At 42.0% G+C, this 14,093-nt stretch overlaps 1 protein-coding gene across 6 annotated transcripts in view; it reads left to right on the top strand.

Moving 5' to 3' along the window:
- The window catches only part of RPGR (retinitis pigmentosa GTPase regulator), a 148,717-nt gene that overhangs the window by 28,758 nt on the left and 105,866 nt on the right, over window positions 1-14,093 (top strand). For 3 of the 6 annotated variants that reach the window (XM_032592017.1, XM_030304973.2, XM_030304974.2), the window contains exons 14-16: window positions 1,224-2,180; window positions 11,645-11,758; window positions 13,004-13,061. In XM_032592017.1, the coding sequence (XP_032447908.1) occupies window positions 1,224-2,180; window positions 11,645-11,758; window positions 13,004-13,061 (1,129 nt within the window). Of the gene's footprint in view, window positions 1-1,223; window positions 10,882-11,644; window positions 11,759-13,003; window positions 13,062-14,093 lie in introns of those variants that run through there. The other 3 variants (XM_030304972.2, XM_036064359.1, XM_030304976.2) reach the window with 2 other exon arrangements.

The raw sequence follows: 14,093 nt of genomic DNA, 5'->3' as shown, positions 1-14,093 counted from the left end.
AGAAATCATTTCTGGCATCTGGGCCTCCGTCTCTCTTTAGGGCTCTGGAAAGAATTGTGACTTTGTAAATAGGACCTAGAACAAACAGAAAAGGAAAGCACTTCCTTTTAAACTGAGATATATTTTATACACATAGTCCTTTTAAGTAGAAGCCTGACAAGACCTATTCTAGTGAACAGAAAAAGATTTATTTTAGTGTTTCCATATATTAATTTTTAACTTGTGCCGTTTTAATAATTTTTTAAGCAAAAAAAAAAAATGACCTCTTCCTAGGCCTAGCACTCATGCCAATTTTTAAAACTTGATTTCATGAGATTTTACAATCCAGTGAGCTGAATTCATCAAATATTTCAATTCATTAGCTTGTAGAATTTAGGCCAACAATTTGATTTTTACCTTATTTTGTCCAGCAGGAAATTAATTTCATATTCTTAATGTATCATTTGAGTCACAATGTTTAGTTTCATAGCTTTTATAAAAATCTTACATTTTACCTGAAGTATTTTTTCCTCATAGTGGTTTCTTTTACATATGCAAGTTTTTATAATTAAAGAATACAATAGATAAAAGGAAAGGGTTAAAAATTTGAAAACCCAAAGAATTGTTTTGAAAAGAAAGATATTATTATCTAGTACGTGGATAAGAAGATTTCATTTGTTGTTTTCATTTCAGATTTTTCTTGTAGAGATAAGCTATTCATTTTTTCTATTTTGTAACAATTTCATATTTTCATTTATTTTGTTTTGGGAAGTTCATGGAATCAAAAGACCAATCACAGTTTGACAATTAAAATACTAGGGAAGGTAGGAAAAAACGAAACTGCATTGCATGGAAGAGAAGTGTACATTTTTAACAGTATTCTGCAGAATCAGTCTGCAAGTGTACTCCATTTGAGAATTGATTCAGGATGAGAAGAGGGGTAGAGAAGAACTATCGATGGTACTGTGTGAGTAACGGCCAAACGGAAGCAGGCGGTAAGAATGTGCAGGTTAGACGCAGAGACACGGTACCACAGCAGAACCGGCTGCCCCGTAGACTTAGAGAGTAGCATAAATCATCTCTAGAGAAAGCGACATCTGAGCAAAGCATCTGGTCAAACTGGACGCTTTTTATCCTGCCAGCGACACTTAAGAGTGTTGCAGAATCTTGGCGGTATTTTGTAGCAGATAAGTTAACCTTTGTCAATTAACAGTCATATGACAATTATTTCACAAAATTTGCAGAGACAAGAAACAGTCGAGAAACTGGAGCAGCATACAGCTCACTTTGAAAATGATGGTAGTAAAGAGCGTGCAAGTGAAGAGACGTCCAGAACGGTGAAAGAGGGGAAAGTATATAGACAGCTGGTGGCAAAGGGAACGTACATGCTGCCAATACCTGGGACTGGGCGCGCGTTTTCATATGAGGACTTAGGCGAGGAGTGGGGCCAGCCGGGGCCTCAGGCTGACACCCATGCCGAGGGTGTGCGCAAAGAGATATTTAGATGTGAGAGCAAGCACGGTATTTACCCACCTGATGGCAGAGAGATAGAACGGAAAAGTGATGGAGGCAAAAGTCTGAAGGACTCAGAAACGGAAGAAGCAGTGTCTGAGAGAGGAGCTGAGCTGCCGGAAATGGCAGGTCTGAAGGATATGAGACAAAGTGAAGAGAGTTTAAGAAATATGAATATGTTCTTTGACGACTTACCAAATAGAGATGTGGATATTGAGGATGAAGAGAGTAAACGCTTTGTTAAGGACGTTAGGAGGAACAAGAAAAATGTGATCTTTGACAGTGAAAGAGAATCTATAGACTCAGACAGTTACATGGAAGGAGAAAGTGAAAGTCAGCAAGGTATCACTGATGGCTCTGAGCAGCTCGAGTCAGTAGAATTTAGTAGCGGAGAGAAAGAGGATGATGAAGTGGAAACTGACCAAAACTTGTGGTATAGCAGGAAATTTATTCAACAAAGACATGAGGAAGAGACTGAACACAGAATGTCCACATTCATCGCAAAATATAATTTTAACTTTGGGCACTTGTCAGAGATCCCAGAGGAGCAGGAAGGCACAGAGGAGTCAGAAGGAAGTGAAATAGAGAAGCAAGAGGTAGATGCAAATGAGGAAAATGTGGAGGTGCCCGAAGGAAAAGAGGAGAAGGAAATAGAGATCCTGTCAGACGACCTTACAGGCAGAACTGAGGTGAGTGAGGGCAAGGGAAAGCCAGGGGGAGAGGTGGAGGAGGATGTGCCTGAAGCTGGAGGTGAGGGGGGAATGCAGCGGGAGGGAAATTCTGGAGTGGAACAGAGTCAGAGTGAGGAGGGGGAAGAGGAGGAAGACGAGGGAAGAGGAGAAACAGAGAGCCTGGATAAGGGAGAGAAAGACCTAGAAGAGGAGGAGGACCAGGACCAAAGGGAGAGGGAACAAGACCATAAAGGGACAGGGGAAGGGGAGGGGCAAAGAGATGAAAAGGAAGGGGAGGGGAGAGAAGGGGAAGAAGACAGGGAAGAGGAAGAAGAGAAAGAAGGCAAGGAGGAGGGAGAAAGGAAAGAGGAAGGAGCTCAAGAGGAAGGACAGGGAGAAGGGGAAGAAGAAGAGGAGGAGGAGGAAGGGGAAGGAGAGGGAGAAGCAGAGAAAGGAGAGGAGGAAGCAGAGGGGGAAGGGAAGGAAGGAGAAGGGGAAGGAGAGGGAGAAGCAGAGAAAGAAGAGGAAGAAGGGGTGGAGGAAGAGGGGGAAGGGGAAGAGGAAGGGGAGGAGGTTGGAGAGGAGGAAGGAGAGGATGAAGGAAAGAAAAGAGAAAGTGAAGGGGAAGAAGAAGAGGGAGAAGTGGAGGAAGGAGAGGGAGAAGGGGAGGAAGAAGAAGTGGGGGAAGCAGGGGAGGAAGGAGAGGAGGAGGGGGAAGAGGATGAAGGGGAGGGGGAAGAGGAGGAAGGAGAGGGGGAGGGGGAGGAAGGAGAGGGGGGAGGGGAGGAGGGGGAGGAAGGAGAGGGGGAAGGGGAGGAGGGGGAGGAAGGAGAGGGGGAAGGGGAGGAAGGAGAGGAGGAAGGGGAGGAAGGAGAGGGGGAAGGGGAGGAAGGAGAGGGGGAAGGGGAGGAAGGAGAGGGGGAAGGGGAGGAGGAAGAGAAGAAAGGCGAGGGGGAAGAAGAGGTGGGGGAGGAAGAGGAAGAAAGAGGGGGGGAAGGGGAGGGGGACAAGGAAGAGGAAGAAGGGGAGGAGGAAGGAGAGGGGGAGGAAGCAGAGTGGGGAGTGAGGGAGAGGGAAGACAAAGAGGACGATGAGGAAGAAGAAGGGAAATACAAGGAGATAGGAGATGAAGAGAGGGAAAAGCAGGAAAGGCAGGGTGAAGGAAGAGAGTCCAACAAAGTGAGCAAAATCAAAGGGTCTGTGAGATATGACAAAAATAAGGCATACCCCAAAAAGTTTACTACTAACACAGAGGGAAAGGGGAAAGAGCACAAGGTACAGAGGTTCAAAATGCCAGTGCAGTCAAAACAAGTTTTAGAAAATGGGCCACCAGGTTCCGAAAAATTCTGGAACAATGTATTGCCACATTATTTAGAATTGAAGTGACAAGCTTTAAATTTGACCTGATATTGTCCAGCCAAATAATTTGAACATTTTGCACGTAATAGGCACTCAGTACATCGTATTACATTGATTTTATGTCATGGTCACTTTATGTGTGGTACAGTAACGACTGATAAGACAGCACAAAGCACTGGTAAATTTGGCTCCTCTTAAGCCAATATTTTGGTATATTTTCCCTCTAAATTATAAATCTATCACTAGAAAATGGTCATAGCAGATAGTTAACATTATATATTCCTCATTAAGGGCAGAGTTAGAAAATCGGAGTATACTATAGGAGTATTGCGTTTATATATACAAACTGGCCCCTTTAAAGATGGCACAGATCCTTAAGGGCTATGAAAACATCTCATTTCTTACACATTTCTTTCAGTCTCTGATTACAAGTTGCCTATACATAGAATAATTTTATAAGATTTTTCTGAAGATTTTTTAGGGCTTTCTAAAGCTAAAATGGAAGATTCACATTTTTAAAAAGTAGTGCTGTCTTTTTACCTTTCATGTGTCCTTTTTGCAACAGTTTACCAAGTGACAGCTGGATTCAGGGCTCAGGTTGTAATGTGATGTCTTTCAGTTACTGTCTGGGCAACTGGCAGTGTATCTCATGAAATGGAGATGAACTTAAGCATCTATTCTGGAAGTATGTACAACTTTTAAGTATTTATTGCCCAGGCAGAGCTCCCCACTGGGCTTCGGTTTCCTCATGTGTAAAATGGAGTAGATTGGATGATAGAACTCCAATCCCTTTTAACTCTCAGACTCTTTCATTCTAACAGGCTGATTTACTCCCATCATGTTTGTTATTTGCAGAAGAGGTTTTTAAGGAAGAAAAATTATACTTTAAAATTAATTGAGTTTCTATAAAATATTGTTCTTGACTCTTACAAACTTAGGACGGCTTTAATGTCTCTTCTGTCATTCTGTATTTCTAAACTATAACTTCTGAGCTTTAACTGTACTGTCAGAATCTTCATTCCCAGTGTCTATGATGTACCCTCAACCTGTTTTTCGCTGACTGTTCTGTAATTCTCAGTTTATTGCTTGTCAGAATGTTTCAAGTAAAATAAACATTAAGTGTATTCCATCAGTAATTGTTTGTGGAAAGAGAAACTAACATCATTTATTGAATTTTAGAGAGGCTGGATTTCTATTAGTGTAAATTCAGTCTTCCCTTACAATGTTCAGTTCGTGTAATGCAGCCAGATCGTTCTTTATTCATAGCTCCATTTTCAATGGATTCACTGCTCCAGTCCCTTCCATATCTTGGGCATTAGGGATTTCTTATACTTTCTTTTATCAAGGAAGATCTTGATGGTAAACTTCCTGTGAATTTTGTGTAATGTGATCCTCTGTGCATTTGATTCTCCGTGAGCAAGAATCTGGGGAGAGAGACTAGAATACGAAGAGAAGAAACTCCTAGGAGCAATTGTAGATTTTGTTTTAGCTGCAGGGATACGTGGTTGCCGCCCCTAACTAACCAAATATGCTAATCTGGCATTGCAGGGTTCTACCAAATTCTACCACAGTCAGTAAGTGCCAGTGGGGTAGAGTTGGTACTTTGACAAAGTGTATGTGCTGTGTTGTCAATTCAAGGGCCTACCATGGTTATTGAAAAGTCGACTTAAAATGATTAAGTGAGATGGATGATTGAAGAGGAGTTCATAAAGGAAAAGCCTTCAGGGAGAAAAGAAACTCTTGCACTCAAGTTACTAATGTAACAGGTGTGGACATTCTTCTTGCACCAAAGACGTCATCAGCCAGCAATGCTGAAATGGAGTTCTTACCACGTGCCCATCTCAGTATTGGAACTGGTCTAGAGAGCCGCTTTTAAACAGCATTTCCTGCCCATTTCTTCACATTGCCCTGGCCAAAAACATGTTCTGTGCTCTTTTAGGAAGGGTAGCTCGTGCAGGCACGGTGTTCTGGTCAGAAGAGCACAGGCCTAGTCATTTTGAGATGTGAGTTAGTACTTGGTTAAATAGCTTGGAATAATCGGTTCCATTCCTTGTCATCCCCATCTGCTGGTTGATCAAGCTTTTCTTGTCATTTATCACTGATCATTACTGAGGCCAGTGTGAGTTGTGTGTGTAGAGTCCATTGAGTTACAGTTCCAGGTGAGGACTCTGGCAGAAAAATAGTTCAAGGTAAGCTATGAAGGAGTACCACAGAAACATCTGCTGCCGCTGAATAGCAGCTCTTGAGGTGAGTGCAATGAAATGTCTTCTGTTACTTCATTATAGAGGTAAACTTGCTCTTCACGTATATAAAGATAAAAGACTGCCATAAAGGAAGGCACTTGGATTCCTCCTTCCTTCATTCCTTCTGTTGTGCCTGACATATGGCTTCATACTTGGTGCCTATGATTCACTCAACCAATAAGCGTGTACCTAAGCACCAAAAAGGGAACAGAAGCTTTCCAAAATCAGGTAGATCTCCAGAAATGAGGGCTGCTTGTAGTCCAACTCCTGTGGCCTTTTTACCTGTCAGGGACATTAGGTAGGTACAGATTGCTTGAAAGAACACCAGGTAAAAGGAGTTCCTCGGGCTCTGCCTCTAACTGTGGCTTAACAGTGCCCTTGTGTTTCCCAATACCCCCGTGTTCTTAGCTAGGACTACCCAAACAGAAAAATAGGATCTGAAAACAAATCTGTGGCTTTCTAGGCTGATGGGAGCCATGAGCGTGTTTCAGTGTGACTGCAGCCTAGAGTATCTTTTGGTCCTGGATAAGGAGGCAAAGGGCCTTATGTGTTTATAAAAGTTGTTAAACAGCAAGAGTAAGATGATCACATTTGGCCTTTTGCAACATTCTGGCAGCAGTATGGAGGGTGGGTTGGAGAGGAAGAGGACCAGAGCTAGGGATGCCAATTAGGCTGCTCTAGGGGACCAGACAGAGACAGAAGAGGGGCTGAACTAGAACAGTGTGGACAGAGTCGGGGACACGTGTTATCAAGAGAACTTCAGGAATAGAATTGGAGGGCTTAGTAAAGAGATGTAAGTTGGAGGGAGGGAAAAGGCCAAGCTTTTCTTGTTTCTGTTTGAAGAACTGGGTAGGAAGTGTGCCATTCACCAAGGCTGAGCACAGAGGAGTAGGGGTAGATTCAGGAGCCTGCTGGGCCCTGTTCATCCAGGAGGTGTCCAGCAGACAGATACACGTCTGGGCCTGGAGCTCAGGGGAGATGGCCGGGCATTACCGACTTCCACGGGGAGTTAAAAGCATGGAGTTGAGTGAGAGGCGGCACTCACAGTGTGCGAAGGGAAGAGAACTGAAGACAGAGTTTGAGGAAACATCAGTAGGTAACGGAGAGGTTGAGCGAGGGAAATCTGAGAAGGAGGCCAGGTAGGAACACTTTCCAGGAAAGAGAGGCGCCGCCCAAGCCAAGGAAGCAGTGGTGGAGGGCAGCAGAGAGGTCTGGGAGAGGCCCGGCAGAGGCCAGGCAAGAGCCCACACTGCCTGTTAAGAGAGATCCCCAGGAAGCCTGCCTTGCAGAGAAAAAGGGTCAGGGACTTCGGTGCCATGGGAAAAACCATCTTAGACTTTTACCTGCAATTACTCTATATGAGGCTATATAAGCATAGGATCTTGAAGTGAGCTTATCATCAAAAAGGAAGAGCCTACAATGCCCTGAGTTTCAGCAGGTGGGGGAAACAGCTCTGAGGGTGGCAGTTCTGGTTTTCACATTATTTGAGCAGAGCTGGGAAAGAGCCTGGGCCCTGGCACCTGGTAGGCCTGCATTCAAAACTCCAGCCCTTCACAGATTAAGCTGTGTGAATACCTGGAAAAGCTTTTGTTTTCTTTTTCTTTTCTTTTTTCTTTTTTTTTTTTTTTACTTTTCTGAGTCATTTCTTTTTATAAAGGGAAAGATCTTTGGATAGTTAACACATGAAACATGTTAGTGGTACTCAGCAAATGGTAACCTGTGTCACTCTGTCCCCTCTGACTCCCATCAAGTCAGGTGCAGAACTACCCTCGTGCATCTCCAGGTCACTGACAGATATGTGTGAGTCTAGTCCTGTGAACCTGACTTCTGTGTAAATACCACATAGCTACCCTCTCTGCCCCCCCCAAATTGGCTTAAGACAGATCTGTGGGAATGAAGTGAGTTGCAATAATGATAAATATACCCTTAAATATGGGGTAGAGTGAAACTAGGCACACCGTCCATGGGTCATCCTCAACATTTGAAGCATGGTGAGAGCTGATGGTACTCACACAGTTAGGCATCACTGCTGTCACAGGACAACAGATTTCCCTGTGTCCTAATTTTTTTTTTTATCAAGATAGGTTAAAGAATAACTCCACACATAACAACTGCCTACCAACAAGAAGTTCTGTATGCCAGGCATTATATTCACTTTTGCAGGCCTGCTTGTCAGAGTCAAACTGGAATGGATTTGGCGGTGAAAATACTGGGTTAGGAATGAGCCAAGGGTTTTGGTACATAGAAGGAAACGTTTAGGGATTATAAAGTAGTGACAAAGCCAATAATTTGGAGGTCCACCTGGGAGCCCATAGGTGCAATCTGGCCTGCAGACTTACTTTGTTTGGCATACACAGTGATTTTTTTAACATTTGAGGCCATTGCCAACATTGAAATACCCAGGAATTCTATACTGAAGCAGTGTTTTTCAAACTTCTCTTGGAAACCTGAGGCACCACTGGCCCACAGCCCAGTCAGAGTGGCCCTCCACTTCCGTGTCATCCTGGCCTGCTCCTGACAGGCCCTGCCTTCTCCCCTGGGCTGCTCTAGGTGCCGGGCTCCTGGCAAGAATCAAGGGGTATGTCTAAGAGGGTAGAACAAATAAGTGTACACTTTGAATCAATTACTTTCCGATGATAAGATCTGGGACATTATGGTGAAAAGGTGTCCAGGCATCTTGGGATTTTTTTTTGATAGTCCTCTGTGTATACTAGGGAGTCTTACAATCACAAATATGTTTTTAAATTGCTTATATTTATATACAGATACTTATCCTTTGCTTTTGTTATTTTCTCTGTAAATAATCTTTTTAATCTTGATATAAACCCGCCGAGGTAGGTGTTGCTAGTGTCATCCTCCCATTTAACAGAGAAACTGTTACATTAATTAGGCACCTTGCTCAGGCCGTGATTGGTGGAGCAGAGCTTGGAAAGCAGTAGTTAGGTCTTTGTATTGAATGCCCTTCCTTCTCTCCTCCTGCCTCAGTGATTTCTAGGGTAGTATAAACATGAAGTTACATATTAACCCCTCTTGTCCTAAAAAACCTTGAAATTGAGCTTTTAGGATATACGCTTCCCCACCTGGTATGATGTAGGTACAAAGTTTAATGCTCTATTAACCTAGCTGGAAAATGTCTGCCCTATATGACATTGAGGCGTCTCACAAATCCAGAATTGTAGCACAAAATTTTACACTTTACAGTGTCTTTTCAAAACTTTTTAAAAAAACTCTTTATTGGAATATAATATATACAGAAAAGATCATATCTCATGCATGTATGTCCAGCTCAGTGTATTTTCCACAAATTGAACCTGTTCGTATAGTCAACATCCAGATCAAGGAGGAGCACACTGTCAGCTCCCCAGTAGCTCCCCTTCAACCCTCTTACAGGCATTTTCCATCCCCCCCAGGGTGACCACTGTGCCAGTTTCTGATGGCAACCTCTAGTTTTTCAAGTATACGATATGATGGTATTCTTAAGCCAGCTGAAACCTCATGAGGAACGTTTGGTTTCTTGGTATTTCCCGTAAGAAATGTAAAACGTGTGGGCCCTGGGCCAGATCCAAGACTGCAGCTCCCCGTGTTGTGTCTGACCAATGAGACAACGGTCCTCTTGCGAGAGCCAGGCCTAATCACTTCTTCACTGTGGTCCCAACACAACATGCGTTTCCACTGACCATCCCAGACTGCTTTATGTCTTATGTGCTTCTGGTGACAAGAATGTATTTAAACTTTACCCTTTCTCTTTGTAAAATGATAGTGTTCTGCCAGTCTCTCCTAAATTGTTTCGGTTTGAAGGTAAGTACTGTATGTGATTTAAAGTAGTTGTCCAGATGTGAGTAGATTAATTTTCAATGTGCTTAAGTGCAACATGCTACACTTGATGTGATTTCTAGTGAAAATGTTTTCTAAGAGCTTTCTCAAATTGAGAAGATGGTATCATTCCAGCAGTTGTTCGTTGTTGCAGATTTTCATAAAGTTAATGAGTAAATTTATAGTTTATTATAAAAGAGATGAGTGTTTTGCTTATTTCTGAAATAGGGCAAAATGTCATGTTCCTTTGTATAATCTCATGATATTGTCCTATGGTTACATTAATATCTTAGTTAACTGGCATGACTGGAGTTGACCCAGGTGCTAAACTAGCAGAACTTTCCAAGTGAAGAGGACTTTGCTGGAACACAGCACACTGACCCTCCCTCTGGGAGACAGTCAGTCTGAAATTGTCCTTCTCAGGAACACTGTTCTTTTCTAGTTGGCCTTCATTTATGTACATTCATGAATACATCTGTCTATCAGCCATCAATCCTAAATCCAGTAATCCTGCTTCCCATTCCCCTCCAAAGTAGTCTTTGATCATTTTACATACTCATAATGTGCTTATGGCTAGGCATAATATACAATAGAAGTTGCTTAGGAAAAAAAAAAAAGAAAGCTTTAGAAATTCTTGGTAAATGGTAGCTACCTTGTAGTTAACCCTACCCAACCTAAATGTGCAGCACATCCTTTAATATAGCTCTCTACCCTGGCACCCTGTTTTCCTCTCCCGCTTTCCCCTCTCACATGCACTGACCTTTGCTTGACCTAAGTCAAGCCCTCCCAGAGCAACTTCTGAAACTCTTTTAAATCTCAAGCCTTCACTTCTGGATTGCTTGTCCTTAGTGGCAGTGCTGTTAGGCCACACCCTTTTTGCTACTGGCCTGAGGATGCCACTTACATCTGTTAGTAAGGTGTGAAATCTAAACATATCCTCTCCCTAGCCTGAGTTCTCACATTTTGTATTTTTGCCAGAAAAGAGATGAGTTAATTACAAGAATTATTTTCAAACCACCCACAAAAGATTCCTTTGGGTGTCCAGCTTATCCTTGGCCAAATAGTGACTAGGAAGGTGACCATAAGAAGCTAGTTATAGTGTTGAAGGGATATAAAGGGTGTGTATCGTCTGAGGCAGGTATGGCCCATGTGAACTTTGTAAAAACATTCTTCATGGGAGTAAATGGCACAAGTTACTTACTGCCTCACCTGTTTTAGGGGCCATTGTGCCTTTAGTGAAGTGCATAAATGAAAAGCATAGGGAGAAAGTCCAGTAAGGAGCCTGATCCCTTAATGACAAAAAATAAGCAGTATTCCACCCAAAATACGAAACTGCAAAAAAAAAAAAAAAAAAAAAAAATCTCAGTATAGGGTAAAGTTACTCGGAACATAATGAATATTTTTCTGCCTATACTTAATATTACATGATTTACTATGTGTATCAAATCCATAGACAGGTTATCTTATAATTTGGATTCGTTGGACAGGAGCCAGATGGACTAAGTTCTGCCTCTGTTTGGGTTTTCCCTCTGCTTTAAATTACCAAGAGCAGAGCATTTAAACTGCCTATGTCCCTTTATCTTCTTCCTGGAATGTAAGTAATTATACTTAACTCTCTCTCATGAATATCGGTGAACTGTACTTCTGGAGTGATTTTAAATCCCTATGTTTTGGAAAATAAATATAATATATAGATGTGATCATGTTATAATGCTACAGTAGAAAGCTTTTTAACTTCTCTAAAGTTTAAAACATTCTTTTGAGACAGCTCAAAAAGCATATTTAATTTTTTTCCCCCGTTTAACCTTGTCATAGATGCAGATAGAATTTTGGAAATCCTGGCCATTGAAAATGTTGAAATAGAACGATGTGCATAAAAGCCCTGGTGATACAGTAACTTGACATGCGTCATAGATTATGTAGTGTTTTATTTCTTTGACTTCAGCGTTTGAATCCATATTCTGTGTGTTCTTTGAGATAGTATAAATTATTTATGACAGCAATATCAAATCTCTTTTTTTAAGAAAGAAAATCTTAACTCCTCCCTGATTATCAATTTTGACACAGGATCATGAATTTTCGGAAGATGAAGAGCTAGAGGACGTGGATGAAATTGATGAGTACCTGAAAGGCGAGAAAAAAGTTGCTGCAGATGAAGCCAGTGACAACTCAGTTGAAAAGGTATTGACACCACTGAAAAGGTATGATGATATGTGCTTAAATCCTGGTATCCTGCCCAAGAGAAAGTATGTGGGTTCCATGGTCTCTGCAGAGGGCAGATCCCAACTTCCTTTGGGAGCAGAAATACTTCTCTGAATAACTTTGTTCATGTGCTGTAGGAAAAGCTTTGGGCAAATTTATGAATTAGGCACACTTTGTTTCTGACGCTTTCCACACTTCTTGGTGGCATTCGGATCCCCACTTGAGTGGAAATCAACTGATACAGGCCAGTATAGTACACTGTTGAGAAATTAACCGAAAAGTTCAGCACTGGGTTCTTGAAAGGATGAAATTACAAAGTTAGGAGCCCTGTACTGGTGGCAGAAATGGGACGTGTGTGTGCACACACATACTAAGTGTATCTTTACATGTGTGTGTGTTAAGTGAAAGCTGTTCACAGCAGTGTTGGAGGCTGTGATCACTTCTGCACAGATGTGGTGTAGAAGCAAGGATTTATAGGAGGATAAGGAGGCACTATCACCGAGGAAAAGAAAGTCAGCCTAAGAGTGGAGCTAGGAATCCCAGAATCATCTCTTTTTGGCAGTTTTGTCCACGAGTGACACTGCTAGGAGACAGTTGGTAGGTTTGAAATCATTCATTTGCTAACACTGCTCTGGATTAATTTCACAGGCATGGAATTCAGAAACCCAAACTGAACAACACTATATTGATTCAGTTTTGGTTTCAGTGTCTGTACATCTTTTAAAACGTGTGTTGATTCATGTCCATGTATTTTTAATTTACAAAATGGGATTATGCTATAGAGGTCATTTTCTTTCTCAAGACTCGTTCCTCTCACTGAGAAAAAAAATGTTCTAGCAATTACTATTTTCTTTCAGAGGGAGGGACAGATTTATAAGGGATGTTTATGAGCTCCAGGTAGGGGGGTCCCTAAAACTCTTTAACATAGAACAAACTCCAGTCTGACAGTGTAAAATGTTGAGCTAATTCATACACCAACTAACGTTCCTGAATCTTCTTTGAGTAGGGTCCTGCCACTTTTTGTAATCATAGAACTTTAAGCTAGAAGGGACATTAGCAACCACTCGGCGTCTAAGGCAGAAGTTCGGCAAAGTGAAGCAGTAGTCGCCTGTTTATGTTGTTAGCTGGAGGCGAACTTGAGAACCCTTGCCTAAAACCAGGATGACATTTTCTAGGCCATCACAATTATGGTTTTTTATTACATTGTTTCTTTATCGCTTATAGGACAAGAAAACCAACCAAGAGGAACGGGCTATTTGTGAATACAATGAGAATCCAAAAGGTGTGAACACATTTGACTTCAAAAGCATGCTTCCAAAAGGCTAGATACCTTAACACACACACACACACACATACATACACATGCATGTGTGCACATGTATGCCGTCACTGAGTCATTATAGCTTATACACCTGTATTCTATTTTATCCTTTTTACTGTCACCTGGCTCTCATAACAAGCTAAGAAATATGTGCCACAGGCTTATTTGTTCTCATGAATAACCACCACAACTTCTTCACATAAAATATTCGCATTACTCATGGCTACTCGTGTGTCAGTGTTAAGTGGTTTAGGACAGCCTTTTCACTGTCTTTTTTTCTTTTCGATCAGTAGTAGTAAGTTAGGCTTCTGTCCCACATCTCAATTTACATGCCTGATGGGCACTGCCAGACCCCATTGCTAGAGCCACGGCCGGTTATCCCCTCATGTACCCCCCAGAGCTCAGACCTGAGTCGTTGATCTTATTGCAGACATTTAAGACAGGTCCTTCCCCAAGCCTGACTGTTGGTGTCAGAGAACAGTTGCCACAGAATAGAGGGGACTGTGGTTACCCTTGAGACCTACATTCTCTACACCGAAATCATCTGTTTTTGCTGTACAGTCCACCCCTATATCATGTTTCCACACCGCCACATCAAAGTCTGCTTTTTACTGTGTTCTCATTAAAAATAACCGTTCATAGCGGTGGATATCTGATCTGAACTTAGGCAGAAGGAGGCATAGTTCCCTTGATATTTGTTTTCCTTCTGACTTCTGCAGAAAGAGTAGTAAGTTTGAGAATATTTTAAGCAAAATGTTAAAATATTTATCATCTGTAAGTATTTTTAGCATGTAGTCTGAAGTGTGAAAAAGAAATTAAAAGTAAGATTTAAGTAGTTGATAATATCAAATTAAAAGAATGCATGTGCTTCATGAGTGTATTTAAAAGATCATTTTTTGGGGCACCTGGGTGGCTCAGTTGGTTAAGCGTCTGACTTCGGCTCAGGTCATGATCTCACGGTCCATGGGTTCGAGCCCCACATCGGGCCCTGTG

The sequence above is a fragment of the Lynx canadensis genome, chromosome X, assembly GCF_007474595.2.
Source record: "Lynx canadensis isolate LIC74 chromosome X, mLynCan4.pri.v2, whole genome shotgun sequence".
NCBI classification, from domain to species: domain Eukaryota; kingdom Metazoa; phylum Chordata; class Mammalia; order Carnivora; family Felidae; genus Lynx; species Lynx canadensis.
Note: the sequence above shows the minus strand (reverse complement) of the source record. Positions and strands in the feature narration are given on the sequence as shown.